The 14,240-nt window shown below is 49.0% G+C and overlaps 2 protein-coding genes across 3 annotated transcripts; both read right to left on the reverse strand.

Annotated features, from left to right (window-relative positions):
- Window positions 1-211: 211 nt before the first annotated feature.
- On the reverse strand, window positions 212-5,046 carry LOC146341212 (neurotrophic factor BDNF precursor form-like). Of its 2 annotated transcripts, none has more exons than XM_084805018.1 (2): window positions 4,885-5,046; window positions 212-2,471 (listed from the first exon to the last, which is right to left on the reverse strand). In XM_084805018.1, the coding sequence occupies exon 2, from the start codon at window positions 2,460-2,462 to the stop codon at window positions 1,806-1,808; it is 657 nt and encodes a 218-aa protein (XP_084661144.1). In that variant the 5' UTR covers window positions 2,463-2,471; window positions 4,885-5,046; the 3' UTR covers window positions 212-1,805. The 2 variants fall into 2 exon arrangements, with proteins under 2 accessions (XP_084661144.1, XP_084661145.1); XM_084805019.1 differs by having other exon boundaries at window positions 218-2,471; window positions 4,918-5,046.
- A 7,723-nt stretch (window positions 5,047-12,769) lies between these two features.
- NTF4 (neurotrophin 4) lies at window positions 12,770-13,384 on the reverse strand. Its single transcript, XM_084808298.1, has one exon. It carries the CDS (start codon window positions 13,382-13,384, stop codon window positions 12,770-12,772), a length of 615 nt encoding a protein of 204 aa, XP_084664424.1.
- Window positions 13,385-14,240: the final 856 nt, after the last annotated feature.

The raw sequence follows: 14,240 nt of genomic DNA on the forward strand, positions 1-14,240 counted from the left end.
GAAAGTTTATGCTGCCATAAACGTATTAGGGCTTTTCCACATGAGGCATTTATCATGCACTCATCACTCCCTACTCACGGTTGTTCACAGGTTCTTTAGACATTGTCATGACCTTCCAGTTTCACTTCTGTGTCTAAAAAGCACTTTCAGCAAGTTTTTTTAGAACAGGGAAAATACAGCATTTAATTGTAAATATGAAATAATTTTTTTTCCTTTGTGTACTTGTGCTATTCTGCTAGTAACCATTGATAGTCTTTGATGTAGTGATGGCCACCACTATGGATGGCTTTAAAGGGGCATTGGAGAAATTCATGGAGGAGAAGGCTATCCATGGCTATAGTCCTGATGCCTCTATGCTACCTCCAGTATCAGAGGCGATATGCCTATGTACACCAGTTGCTGGGGAACATGGGTGGGAGGGTGCTGTTGCACTCATATCCTACTTCTGGATTTCCCACAGGCAGCTGGTTGACCACCGTGTGAACAGAATGCTGCGGTAGATGGTCTGATCCAGCGTGGCTTTTCCAATGTTCTTATGAGAGACCATGTTAGGCTTAGGGAAAAAAACACCAATCCGTAATGTCTGAGCATGGCCTATGAGATGGTGCAAGCAAGAAAGCCAGAACTTATTAGCCAATGTGGCACCATGAACTACACCCCACTGTGGTACAGATAGGTAATTTTAGACCCTAGACAAAGGGAGCAATCCTATGGCCGCTAGTCAGCAGCTAGACGGCCATAGGCTATCTGGTTTTCCAGGAACTGACCTCGGAGCCCGCGCTCCGAGGTCGGTTGCCCGAGAACTGACTTTCCCCCCATCCGCACTGCCTCACAGGCAGTGCGGAGAAGCCCTGTGCTCCACGCTTGCAAGAGGAGCGTGGAGTGGCCAAAACAGGGCGTTCTGGGGGGTGTTCCAGGGCAGGGAGGCCAGAAATGCCAGTACAACACATCCAATGGGTTGTACAGCAGCCTCCTCCCCTGCTCTGCTCTCCCACGGCTAGACAGCCACAATTGGCTGTTTAGCCAAAAATGCAGGGCAGGAGGAGCGTGGAGGGAACGATCCTCTCCGTGCTTCTCCTGCCCTGCATTGGATAGGCGGTCACCTCTGAGGTTGGAGGCAGCTGCCTATCTGCATAGGATTCCGCCCTTAATGACCTTATGGGGGTCCCCTTTAGATGGCCAAGTGTGTTACTTCAGTTGTGAAGCACACAACTTCACTTTCTCTTAGGAACATAGGAAGCTGCCTTAGACTGAGTCAGTCCCTTGGCCCTTCTAGCCCAGTGTTGTCGACACTGACTAGCAGAGCCTCTCCAGACTGTAGCCACTGAGCTACAGTCCCTCCTCTACTAATGTCCCTCCTCTTCCATCTCCCCATCATTGCATGCTTCACAACTGGTTTTGCATGCCTGATATGTCAGAGCAAAAAAAGCAAAGGAAAAAAAAACCCTGTTTGCCAAAAATAAATATTCTGAGCATGTGCAGATCTGCATTTTAAACTCACTTAAATCACAGCACCATCATGACTATAAGAATATAATGGAATCTGTTTCTGCTGCCTTGATGCTAAACACATTTACTTGGGAATCATGAGCACCATTTTGATATAGAAAAGGAAGGTTTATTTTTAAAGTATCAGTAATAAAATGAGCATCTGTAACTGTGCACGTGCCCAGCTGGCTGCTCCCTAACTCTCAAATGTTTCAGAATAAGAAAGGATGCTGCAGTGCTCAGCACCAGTCCTCATGGGCCTGACGTGCCCATGCCAACCCAGGCGCTGACACAGGGCCTGTTTGCCGGTGCCCCCATCACCCGCCACTCTCTGGATAGTCAATTGGGGGGTCCCTAGGCTGTTCCCCGAGGTCCAGCCCTTGTTGTAGCACTGATGTCCCATTCCGCCTTCTACACTTCCCTCCATCTGGCGGGTGAGGCGGGTGAGCACAGCTGATAGTGCATGTGCATGAAGCATTGATTCTGATCCATCGCCAGGCTACAACATTGGGAGCGTCCACAGTGAGGGCCCTGACATACGCCTGGGCTGTCCTGCACTTAGAGTTCCAGTAGCGTCGATCCACACCCCGGCAACCGTCTCTTGTGCCCCCATCTGGATTGCAGTTGACCTCGTAGAAATACTGCTTGAGTCGGCCCTGAGGGGTCTGGATCTCAGAAAGCACCGTCACATTTCCACCCCTGATGTCAATAGCTGTTCCCTTATCTGTCACCCAGGTACTTATCATGTCACAGGCTGTTAGCATTGATGGAGCATAGGGGTCCTCCGATGAGGGTTGGACCGTAGGCTCCTGTCTAGAAAGGGCGACATGTGGAGAGACAAACTCCCAGTCCCTAAGTGGCGTCTCGGTGCAGAGGACGTCGGTGGTGCCAGGGATGGCACTGGCGTTGGGAAGAGGCATGGCATGGGTGACACAAAACAGTGGGCTGAGCACAGCAAGAAGCAGGAAAATCATGGTGGGGGCCTGTGCAGGAAGGGAGAAAAACAAGTCTAGAAAAATGCATGCATCAGTATCTGGGTCTATATGCCATTTCTGCCTCCATTTCATCTCCATCACCACCTGTCACTCTGGCTTAGCCTGTAACAGCAGAGGGAAACCTTCTTTTGTCAAGGTCTACCTTACTTCAGTTGAGGTCAACACCTGTTGAGGTCCACATTCCAGCAGTGGGTGTGGCCAGAGCCAAACTGGACAGAGACAGAGCCAAAAGTGGGTGGGGCCGGAGCCAAAGGGGTGGGGCTTGCAAAGTGGGCAGGGTTTGGAAATAGGGTGGCAATTATGAATCACCCCAAAAGAGGACACCAATTTGCATACCATTTACATATGTTAATTTATCAGTGTAGATGCAAATTTAGAAATAATTAGATATGGAAGACTGGCCAGCTGACTTGTGCGACTTGCTTAGTCTGCTGTGCTGGGGCCGTTGACAAACTTCAAAGCTCAGCTCTTCCGTCTGATTTTTTTAATCTTTAAACTGGACTTAGACTGGACAGCGCCTTCAAAACAGAGGACCGTTCTCTGTAAAACAGGACACATGGCCACCCCAGAACAGTTAGCACCTGAACAGCAGACTGCAGAGGCAGGTACACAGGTCACCTCATCACAGTCTTCCACACTATGGTGAGATATACTGTATTTCTTTTTAATTTGTAATTATTTCTAAATTTGCACTGATAATTATAAACTACCATATGCAAATTTCATGCAAATGTCCTCTTTGGGGGTGATGCATTTCCTCGTTCTTGGTGATTCCTAAGTGGCCTCCCTGATTCCAGCAGTGGGTGTGGCCAAAGCCAAAACTGAGCAAAGACAAAGGGGTGGGGGTTTGCAAAGTGAGTGGGTCTTGTAAAGTGGTCCACGGTCTGCATGAAACTAGGCTGAGGGTCCCTCAGGCTACAGGTCCCCTGTACCTGGCCAATAAGAAGAGTCAGATTTGGCATTTCAAGGCCCAACTGGAGTAAACAAGGCTGAACCCTAAGGAAATTGTCAGAAGCTCACCCCTTGATGGACAGGGATACTAAAAAGTGGGGAAGGGGTGTACAACAGGGGCAGCGACCACAGCCATATCTGCTCAGAGCCCCAGGAGGGCCAATGCTCAATGGTAGAGCACATCCATCTCCATTTGAGGGATTTCAGGCCTCGGAAAGACCACCGGGAGCTACTGGGTAGGCACTTCTGTTTTAGACAGCAGCAGTATTGAGCAGGATCCTTTTGCTCTGACTCCACGCAAGGCAGCTCCAGCTACCCGAGACTCTCAGAAACTAACTTCTTGTTATACTCTGCACACACACGCGCACACACATGCACAAAGGAACCCAACTCATTTTTTCACCCATTTATTATGCAAAGCCTATTTATAGAAGAGGAACCATAAAAGGCAAAGAGGTTTTTTTGTGCCATAGACTGAAGCCTTTGCACATACTGCCTGCAAAGTTTTAAGTTTCTGTCGTAAAGGCTATAAACTTTTATCAAAATGAAAGCTAAAGGATCCAAACTGAGTGGTAGGTGTTGGATTGCTTGGCAAACTCTGCATCAGTGGAGGCTGGTGGTGCCGATTTCAGTGGGGCTATGAATCCATTCTGGGTTTCAGTCAGAACCAGCCAGAACTCTAAGGGGCCTACTCAAGGTACTGAACCTATTTTGGGGATAGGCTTCAGTACCTTGGATAGCTCCTTTAGAGTTTTGCCTGAAACCCAGAATGGACGTATGGCCCCGTCACAATTCGAGCCACCAGCCTTCACTGCTCTGCATTTAAGAAAATCATAGCAAATGAGCGGCACTGGCAGCGCAATGGTGTTGGGGTGCTCCTGCTCAGGGTTTCAGCTAGACATGCCCTCTTCCACGATACTCCACTCCATGTTTTCCATTCCCCCACCCCCAGCAGTCAGCATTCTGTGGCCACCCAGCATACTCAGTCTTGGCTATTTTGGGGTGGGGTTGTTGTCCCTTGGGTGGGGGCGTTCTCCTAAAGGTTTGTTGTTGGTTTTTGCACACCTTGGGGTACCTCTGGGCTTGCTGATATCTCTCTTGTGCGTGAGTGGTATTATCTTGGCTACATAAGGATTGGCACGCACTCCTGAATATGACTAACAGAGAGAATGATAGTCTAAACCAGAGGTAAGCAAGCCAGCGCCTGCCAGATGTTTTGGACTACAACCCCCATAAGCCCCAGCAAGGTCAATGGCCAGGGACTATGGGGGTTGTAGTCCAAAACATCTGGAGGACACCAGGTTGCCTAGCTCTGGTCTAAACTGTGCCCTTTCACCCATCTGATACAACACTTATGTCCAACTTTTCTAGACCCATGGCCTGCCACCATTAACACCACTCTGCCCCAAGGCACCCAAATTTGATTTAACATTTTAAAATATATTTTTACCTTTATCCATTCAGATCTCTCCTTCTGGCTCACCTTCTTTATCACTACTCTCTTTTTCGCTGTATCAGCCTCTCTCTTTTATGTCCAGATGACGTTCATGGCGTTGCTGGTGCAGCCCGCCATCGGTCAACAGAACTGTTTCTGTCAGCTACCACTTGGTACAGCAAACAAGAGGTCAAAACCCTCAGTGTCGCAGTATCTGATGCTATTCCATTTAGGACTTTGTCCTCTTGTTTGCAGCACCAATTAGCACCAGCGGAATGTACCTTTGAGTAGCTTCAAGAATACCTCAGAGCAGGGGCCTAGAATACACTGGATGCATTTTTCAAGTTTCTGACAGGGTGTATGTACACATGTAATCCACTGGTATATTTTTCTTTAAGAATTCAGTGGGAATATTCCTGCACTTGCTCAATAAAGGAGTGAGAGAGGGAGTGGACACCATTTTAGGCAGTTACCAAAATTGCAGCGTGGAAGAAGCTAGTTTTCTCCTCCCTGTAAGACCCTGAACTCTTGAGACAGTTTAGTAGGGAGGTTTCCTTCTGAATTTTTTTTTTAAGAGTCATGATTTTTTATAAACACTATGACTTCCTTGTTTGTTTATGTTCTTTTATATTGTATGAAGGGCTGTTTACGTTGTTCCTGTGTTGCTGGATCCATTTTTGAGAAGATTGCTGCAGAGCTGCAGTGCACTGAGTAGACACTGTTTTCTTTCTTCGGCCAACAGAAAAATCAAACTTCAGAGAGAAGATTTATTTATATTTTTGTTGTGGACTCAAGCTGAAAAAAAAGACAGAACTTTGGGAGGCTGTGCCTTGTTTTATTGTTTGGTGATAAGTGTATGGTTATGCATGTAAAATTATTACATGTGCATTATTATTGTTTTTAATTAGGAAATTAAAATGATATATGTTAATTGTCCCTGTACAAGGCCTTTGCTGTGAGTCCCTTTAGAGACCCTGAAGAAAAAGTGTTACATGCACGCACGCATGTGTGCACGCACGCACGCACGCACGTGCACACACACACATATATACATACATACATGCATACATACATATATGGAATATTATAGTGGTGCAGCAACTAGTCTGTAATGTGCCAAACACTTGGGCAGCATCTTTGAAGCTTAGCCATAATATTGCACTATACTGATTTCATGGCAACTGAAAAAAAGTATTATCTGTGACCATCCAGAGCATCCTAATTTTACTCTGATAGGAACGACGGAAGTTTAACTCTAGAGCAGGGGTGCAGAACTGCCGGCTGCCTGGGGTCCCAATCCAGCCCTCAGGGGTTCCCCAGATGGCCACACCTCCTTCCCTTGCCTCCATAAAATACTGATTGTTTGGTGGTTTCCTGGCTTTTGTGCAGTTTCCCCCCCATTCTAAAAGGTCAAAATGCCTCCCCTAAGGCTTAGTTATGGACAGTAAGAACTTTAAGCTAAAATACGCTGGTATTTTTGGCCCCACCCCTTTTCCTTTGGCCCCGCCCACCCCTGGAATGTAGCCCCTGAGAGCTTCTTGGAAACTGAATTTGGCCCTTGGGCTGAAAGAGGTTCAACATTCGTGTAGAGGGCACCACATCAGTTGGCTGGCTCATGACAGACTGGCAGCCATTTCTGCCTACTTGCCCCAGCACCTATTTTTCACTTTAATGGGTTCGATCCAGACTCAGTCATACTTGGAGCAGACCCATCAAAATGAACTAGACTTATGTTAGTCATGATTAACTAGAATCCCATGGATTTCAATTGGTTTGCTCTAAGTATGACTAATTCTGGATCCAACCCAATGTTTTAAAAAGCCTTTAAGCATGCCACCTGTCTACACCCGCTCTGTCCCCAGATCCTTCAGGGTCCCCAATCCCCATCTCCACCATGGTGGGCAGGTGGCAGCATCAATGCTTAAGGTGACTGCAGTGGCAGCACAGTGTTTGGGATCAGATGTGAGCAAACCTGTGCTGGGCAGCAATGAGAACAGTGGCAGTTCTTGAATCCAGGCTTGGGGGACCAATAGGCTGCAGTGGCAGGCACAAGGAGTTCCTGCAGTGAGGGGAGGAAGTGGCTGTTGTTGCTGGATTTGGGCAGTGGCAGAGTAGCAGGGGCTGCTAGTGCCAGCAGGTGCCACAGGAACTGGGTTGGAAAAACTGCTGTTGTTCCTCTTAGTATAGCTCCTCCTCCTCGTCCTCAGAGAGAAATGTCCCCCTTGTTTCTCTTCTGCCTGAGAGAAAAGGTACACGTGTCATGTTTATGGTACAGCCAGTGTGGTGCAGTGGTGAGAGTGTTGGACTGGGAGCCGGGAGATCTGGGTTCTAGTCCCCACTCAGCCATGGAAGCTCACCTGGTGACTTTGGGTCAGGCACAGACTCTCCGCCCTACCTACCTCACAGGGTTGTTGTTGTGAGGATAAAATGGAGGGAAGATAATGTAAGCCGCCTTGGGTTCCTTGCAAGAGGAAAAAAGGCGGGATATAAATGCAATAAATAAATAAAATGGTAAGTGTTACTTTGCTGTGTTGTGTATGTTTTTGTATGTACCTTTCCTGTAAGACAGGAACTTCCAAATTATATGTTTTGCCTTGTGTAAGTGAAAGAGGGGAGTCAGTAGTCAGTGACTGTGCTGTGTATTAAGTTTTTGTTTCTGCTGCTACCTACAGTAGCAGGCAGTGATGTAGTGGTACATTTTGAAGTGCAGGCGCTCTTCATGACAGTCCCCATGGCCACACCTCCAACTTCAGGCAGGCCATATCAACAAACCTGTTCTACTACCAGTTTTCATCTCTACCAGGAGCAGGTCTTTAAAGAAGTGAATGGGTCATAATTCCCCATTTAAGACCAACCCACCCCCAAATACTTTGCATGAAAACAGGGAACAATATATTATTGCTGGGAAAATCCATTTCCCCCCAGCTACTGTGGGGGTTTCAGCTAAGCTCAGAGGAACAGAGAAGCCTGGGGCAGGGGGCAGTTGATGCCAGCAGCCCTCCTAATAAAAAGGTGCCAGTGGGCTGCTGTGAAGACCCCAGTGCCCTGGTAGGGCCCACTGGTGCAGACACCTAGGCCCCTCACACTGAGTTGCTGTGAGTGGCCATTTTAAATGTCCCACAATGCAGTGTTCTGTGGCAATATGAGAAGTTTAAAATGGCATATCTGCCACCAGATATATCCACTGCCGGGACAGGCACCAATGTAAGAGCAGCCCATGCAGGGTACTTTGCTGAGGGCTCCTTAAAACCCAAAGTAGGTCCTGTGTGGTTGTCTGCACAAGGGGTGTGTGTGTCTTTGTGTACCGTGTATGCATGTATGACTGTGAATGTGTATGAGTAAAGGTGTCATTGCTTCACTATCCCAAAATGCATTGCTAGGTGTAATCTGATACCTGCGACACCCACCACTGACTAATCTCTTCCATTTTGAGACTGGGTCTAATCTAAACTCATGGGGTAGTGGCCAATGGTAATCCTACTTAGAGTAGACCCATAAAAATAAATGGCACTTGTTGGTCATGACTAGTCTAAGACTCGTTTGTTTCAATGGGTCTACTCTAAGTAGGACTAACATTGGATACTACCCCATGGCCACAACACCCAGTCACATTTTTGGACTTTGCTGTTTTCCGCCCCCCATCACCTGCTTTTCGTACCACCTAGCCTAATCAAGAGTTCTGGAAAACTCAAACACTTGCATACTTTTGTGGAATTTTGGTTGGTTTAATAATGGTATTGCCCAACTGTGGATTTTGGATTCCCCCCCGCCCCCAACCAGCACAGCTATCTTTAGTTTTTTATATATGTTTATTACATATCTCCCTCCCTTCCCACTCTTTGTGAGGTGGGGGGCAGAGAGAGATATGCAAGAAACATATGGAAACCCTTTCATTGATACCTTTCTTTTGGTTCACTTTCCTCAGTTATGTGCTCAAGATGCATTGGGTTACACAATACATTCCTCTTTCCACCTATACTGGGAATTTGTCTTACTTGACTAGTATTGTAGAGCTATCATTGCCTGGAGTACACACACTCACAATTCCACTTTTTTCATGGGCGTCTAGTCAAAACTGATTTTAAGGTTTCTAGAGGGCTTGAAGTACAACTTGGCCAAAGATGAAAGTAGCTCCCAGAACAGCTACAACAGATGTGTGTTCACCTCTTAGATCAGGGGGGTTGAAACTCTTTCAGACCAAGTCCCAAATTCCATTTCAGAGCAGTTCTCAGGGGCCACATTCTAGTGGTGGGTGGAACTAAAGGCAAAGGGGGCAGGACCAAAGGCCAAGGAGGGTGGGGCCAGACCCGGGCATATTTTAGTTTAGCCCTCTTAACGCCAGTAACTAAGCCTTGGAGGGGCAGTTCAGCCTTTTAGAATAGGGAAAAAACAGCACTAAACCCAGGAAACCACCAACTGGTGGCCAGGGGAAAGGCGGTGGGGCCAGGGGAAGGGGGTGTGGGACCATAGGCAGGGTGGATTTGCACCCCTGTATCATATAGTGCCCATGACAGCACTGGTGAGGAATAACACAATTTGTCTATTTGCCACTGCCACCACACCTAGAGAAGATTTCTTTAAAAGGTATTTTAAAGAATGTATGAATATCCACAATAATATGTAGTGCTCGAAAAAGACAGTGTTTCTAATGGCCCCAATTATAAGACACTCCCCCACTGCCCATGCTTGGATCCATTTTTAATTCCCCCCGCTCAAAAAAAAATGAATCAGTCAGCAAGTAAAAAATATGTGCATGTCCATGTATGCAAAGGTATGCAGATCAACTATCACAGGAGTGGACAACTTCTGGTCCTCCAGGTGCTTTAGCCTACAGCTTCCATCATCCCTCACCTTTGACTATGCTGGATAGGGCTGATGGGAGCTGTAGGCCAGAACATCTGGAAGGCCACATATTGCCCACCTCTGCACTATCGTAACCCTTCAGAAATGTTATGAGGAGACCTGCTCTCATACAACAATGTCCAGTATTTCAGTCACATTTCTCTTGTTCTGTAGCAGCCCTGACACGAACTCCCTCACCACCTGAGCAGGAGAGAACATGTGCCACCACTGCCACATTTCACACACCCCTCCCATTTCGCACATCCCTTCCCTTTACCATTGCCACCACGGCATTGGCTCTGTGGAGAGCTGTGGGGCTGGAAGAAGTGGCTGCAGGGCACTTGCAAGAACCAGATAAGCTCTTGCGAGACCCCGGAAGCCACTTCTTCAGGCCACATGGCTCTCTATAGAGCCAACATGGTGGTGGCAAAAGGAAAGGGGCGCACAATGAGGAAAACAGAGGGCAGGTGGCTGCTCCAGAGAGCCCCACTGACTGCTCTCGCACTCTGGCAAAAGCGACAGTGGCAGAGTGGCTGGCAGGGCTCTCCAGAGCCCCTGCTGGAAGTGGCAGGGCAGCAGTGGGCTCTCCTGGCAGAGACAGGTGGGAGTGGCAAAATTTGTCACTCCTCCCACTCCACCACCTGATGCGGGCAGCTCTCCCTGCTTCATGGGAGAGCTGGTCCTGTTCTGCAGGACTGGTTGCCAACACACAGCCAAACCAACGCACTGTCAGAGGTGGGGAGACGTCACACTTGCAAAGTATATTCTGTTTTCTAGTACACAATCCTGAGATCCAGAAACCAGACCTTGGGGCAAATGCCATACACTTAGAAGCAAGGAATTCTGAGCCCAGGAATTCTGTTTTGAGTAGCAGAGCTGAATGAAGCTCACAATCCTTCTCACAAGAACCCACTTGTGGTTATTCCAAACTCTCTACAGGTGCTTCTAGATGGATGGCTCCTAGTGCTATCGGTCCAAAGACATCAGCAGCCACTCTGTATCCCCCCTTAATGGATTTTTTATGGTAAAAAAAGAGACAGAAGAAGCAATGGGAAAACATGGGAGGTTACAAATGGAAGCCGATGAGAACCTCTGGAAAATGCTGTGAACGAGGCAGACAATTGCACAATAAAAGCCTCATCTGGAAGCACCCTTAATTTCGGCAGTAAAATTTAGGGCAGTGAATGGATCGCTTTATTGCAGCTGCTGTTAAACAACTGGAAGTCAGAAGAAGTCCTTGCTGATCTACCACAAATCACCCAGAGATCTACCAGTAGATCCCCATTTCTGCCCTCTCACAATAAGGCCTTGCAATTCCACTGCTAGTCATCAGGTGGCCTTTGGGGCCAGAAAACAGTTTCCTTCCCGAGTGCCAAGTAGCTGCAGAGGGGGATGCTATGTGTGTACAAAACACAGCTTGTTACAATTGAGAAGCATTAAGAAAGCTGGGATGTCAGCAGGGGCCAGTTGCAATCCATTTTTCATTTCTAAGAGCCTTGCTTTCCAGATGCTCTCCCCCCCCCCGAACCCCCAGCCTGCCCAAAGTAAGACATCAGGACACTGGAAATGAAGTAGCAGACATATCTTTTGTTTTTAATCTTCCCCCCACCCCAGGCTCCAAACACACACACATTTTCCTAGAATTTATCCCCCACAGAGAGTAAATGTACACAAATAAGTTAATAATTAAAATGACAGGATAGGGTCAGACACAGACTGAAGCTGGAGGAGAGGGAGGCAATAAATATGAAGCAAGGAAAAAGAAAGGAAGGGGGACTCCAGAAGTAAACTTACACCACCAAACACACCGGTTTTCAAAAGAACTCCAGGATTCCTCGGGAGTTTATCAGAAGTTCCTCAACTGACAGATGGTAACGGTGGACAAACCTCCCACAACGACTGAATTTCCCCTGTTGGGCATGTTCTAGGCTGTGCACTTTCGGTGTGCATGTAGCAATAGTGAGGCCCAGCAGGTGTGACTGGTGGCCACACATGTACAGGCAATGCACCTGAAAACATGCCCCAGAACTTCTTTTTTAATCGCATGCGGGGAATCCTTGGCAGATGTGTTGAGATGGAAAGGGCTCCCCGAGGGTAGACAGTTGAAAAACCCTGATCTAGAGGACTATGCAGAGGGAGGAGCACCGGGGTGTACTCTGCCCTGCAGGGCTGCAAAAGGAAGATTTGTGGGCCAGGCAGTCAGTGCCAGGCCCAAATGACTGTTAATGCAGGGGTCCCAAGACACCTGTGCCCTGATCACTTGGGGTAATCACCAGGACTGGCTTTGTGGGTAAGCATTAAGAACCCACTGGCAAAAGACTCCCAGAGTTGCTCTTCCTCTTCCCCATTGCAACCTGCTTGTTCACCTGGCTCTCTCTCTGGCCCAGACAACGGTGGTGGTAAGAAAGGGGAGCAGCATTTGCCACGGCCTCCTTGCTCCCTGGCTTTCTGCCTGTCAAGCACGCAAGTGGTAGCAGTGATGAGAAAGAGGAGGAGGAGCAACAGCAGCTGGTGACAGCAGCAGTGAGAAGGTAGAGTCACTGAAGGAGGCCCATTGAGGGCGCCTTGCCCAAGGGCCTCCAAACCTGGAGCAGGCACCGGGAATCACACATACCCCTTGGACCACCAGGGACCCATTAATATCTTTGTGGTCACCCCCCATCCAGCACAGAGGTTGTTGCCCTCCACTCCACAAAGGCTGCCCGGCTAGCTCGCAGCAGTGCTTCAAGTTCCCTTCTCCACCCCGGTGAATGAGGCACAGCAACGTCTTCCCCAGTCAGCCAATGGCCGCTGCTTGTAGTCATGACGACGTACCTTGTCGATATGGAACCCTGGCTTGGCTGGAGTGCCAGGGGAGCCAGGCATGGTGGCCAGACGTCTGTCAATCAGCAGGGACCACACCCCCTTCCTCCTGTTCAGTTGAAACACTGCACACACCCTTTGGCCAATGAGAGACCATGCTGGGCTTAAGGATCGCACCAATGAACAGCTGAGAGGGTCCTGGGCCAGGGAGGTGGTATTAGCCAAAGTGACAACATGGACCAAGGCCCTTTCCTCCCTACGTCCGGCCGGTGCGAGTGAGTAGGGTGCAGACACACGAGGTGTCGATCCTGATCCAGCGCCAGGCCACAATCTTGTCAGAATCCATTGTGAGGGCCCTCACGTATGACTGTTTGGCCTTGCACTCAGAGATCCAGTGGCGTCGGTCCACACCCCGGCAGCCCCCCACTGTCCCCCCTGCCGGATTACATTTTGTCTCAAAGAAATACTGCTTAAGGGGCCCCGTAAGTGTCTGGACCTCAGATAGCACCGTCACGGTTTTGCCACGGATGTCCACGGCCGTCCGCTTGTCCGTCACCCAGACGTTGACGCTGTCGCACACAGACATCTCTCCCCGGCGGATGGCCCCATCCAGTGACCGTTTGGACTTGAGTGTTCTGTTAGCAGCTTGTCCTGGATGGGCACTGGAGTCCTCCAGGAGGAAAAGCAACGGGGGCCCCTCTGGCTCATGGTTGGAAAGAGCGACCCGCGGAGAGAAGAGGTCCCAATCCCTCAAGGGAGCCTCACCCCAGAGGACATCGGTGGTGTTAGGGAGGGCACTGGTGTTGGGAAGGGGAGCGGCACGGATGACACAGAGCAATGGGGTGACCATGGCATGGAACAGAATAAGCATCACTCCCTGCACGGCGGGGACCTGTGAAGAAAGGAACGAAGGAAGAAATGAATCTCAAAAATTGCTAATCTGTCAGCAAAATGCTCAGAAAACAAGACAGATCCATGAGTGCCCCGTTTCCACCTTCACATTTTCCCCTTCATGATCTTCTGCTGTCTTCCTTCAGCACCAGGATTGAGAAGGCCCTTTGCTGTCTTATGGGCTTCCAGCAGCCATAGTTGCTGCTGCCATCTTGGTTTACCCAAAATGCAATCCCCAGGACAGGGCTAGTCCAACACTTTCCTGCTTGAGGCAAAATGGCACCCCCAGCAACTGGCTGGACTGCCAGCAGAATCTTACTTCAATACTGGCAATGGGGTAGCATCTTCCACCACACCTGAGGGCAGCAGGACACTTTAGGAGGTGCAGGACAGGTCATGTGGTACACACAGGTCTGACTTCCAACAGAGAACCACAGAGAAGAACACCTGGGAGGCTTCAAGGGGAACAGCCAGGGGGCTGTTGCTGCTGCCCCTCCAACATGTGCCTAATGGCAGGGCCTGACCTGCCCCTAAAGTTCCATGGCATTGTGGGTAAAACCAAGCATGGCCAGCCACTACCAAAAACACACACGTCAGCACCCATATTTTTAACCCACAATGTGCCACAGAACAATGGAACTTCTGAGGTATTACATTTTGCGGCTGCTGAGGGGGCTCAGAGTAGAGGCCCCAGATGGCTTCACCATTGGCAGTGGGCCCCCACAGTCATCCAGGTCGTGGCACTGGGCCTGGACTCCTCCTATAAAACAGTCAAGGTTGTCAGTTTAACACCCACCTGGGGCAAAGGAGGCTGAACAGAATACATCTCAGAGAAC

Source organism: Heloderma suspectum, chromosome 6 (assembly GCF_057233095.1).
Source record: "Heloderma suspectum isolate Gila_16-S chromosome 6, 16-S_ref, whole genome shotgun sequence".
Taxonomy (NCBI): Eukaryota; Metazoa; Chordata; class Lepidosauria; order Squamata; family Helodermatidae; genus Heloderma; species Heloderma suspectum.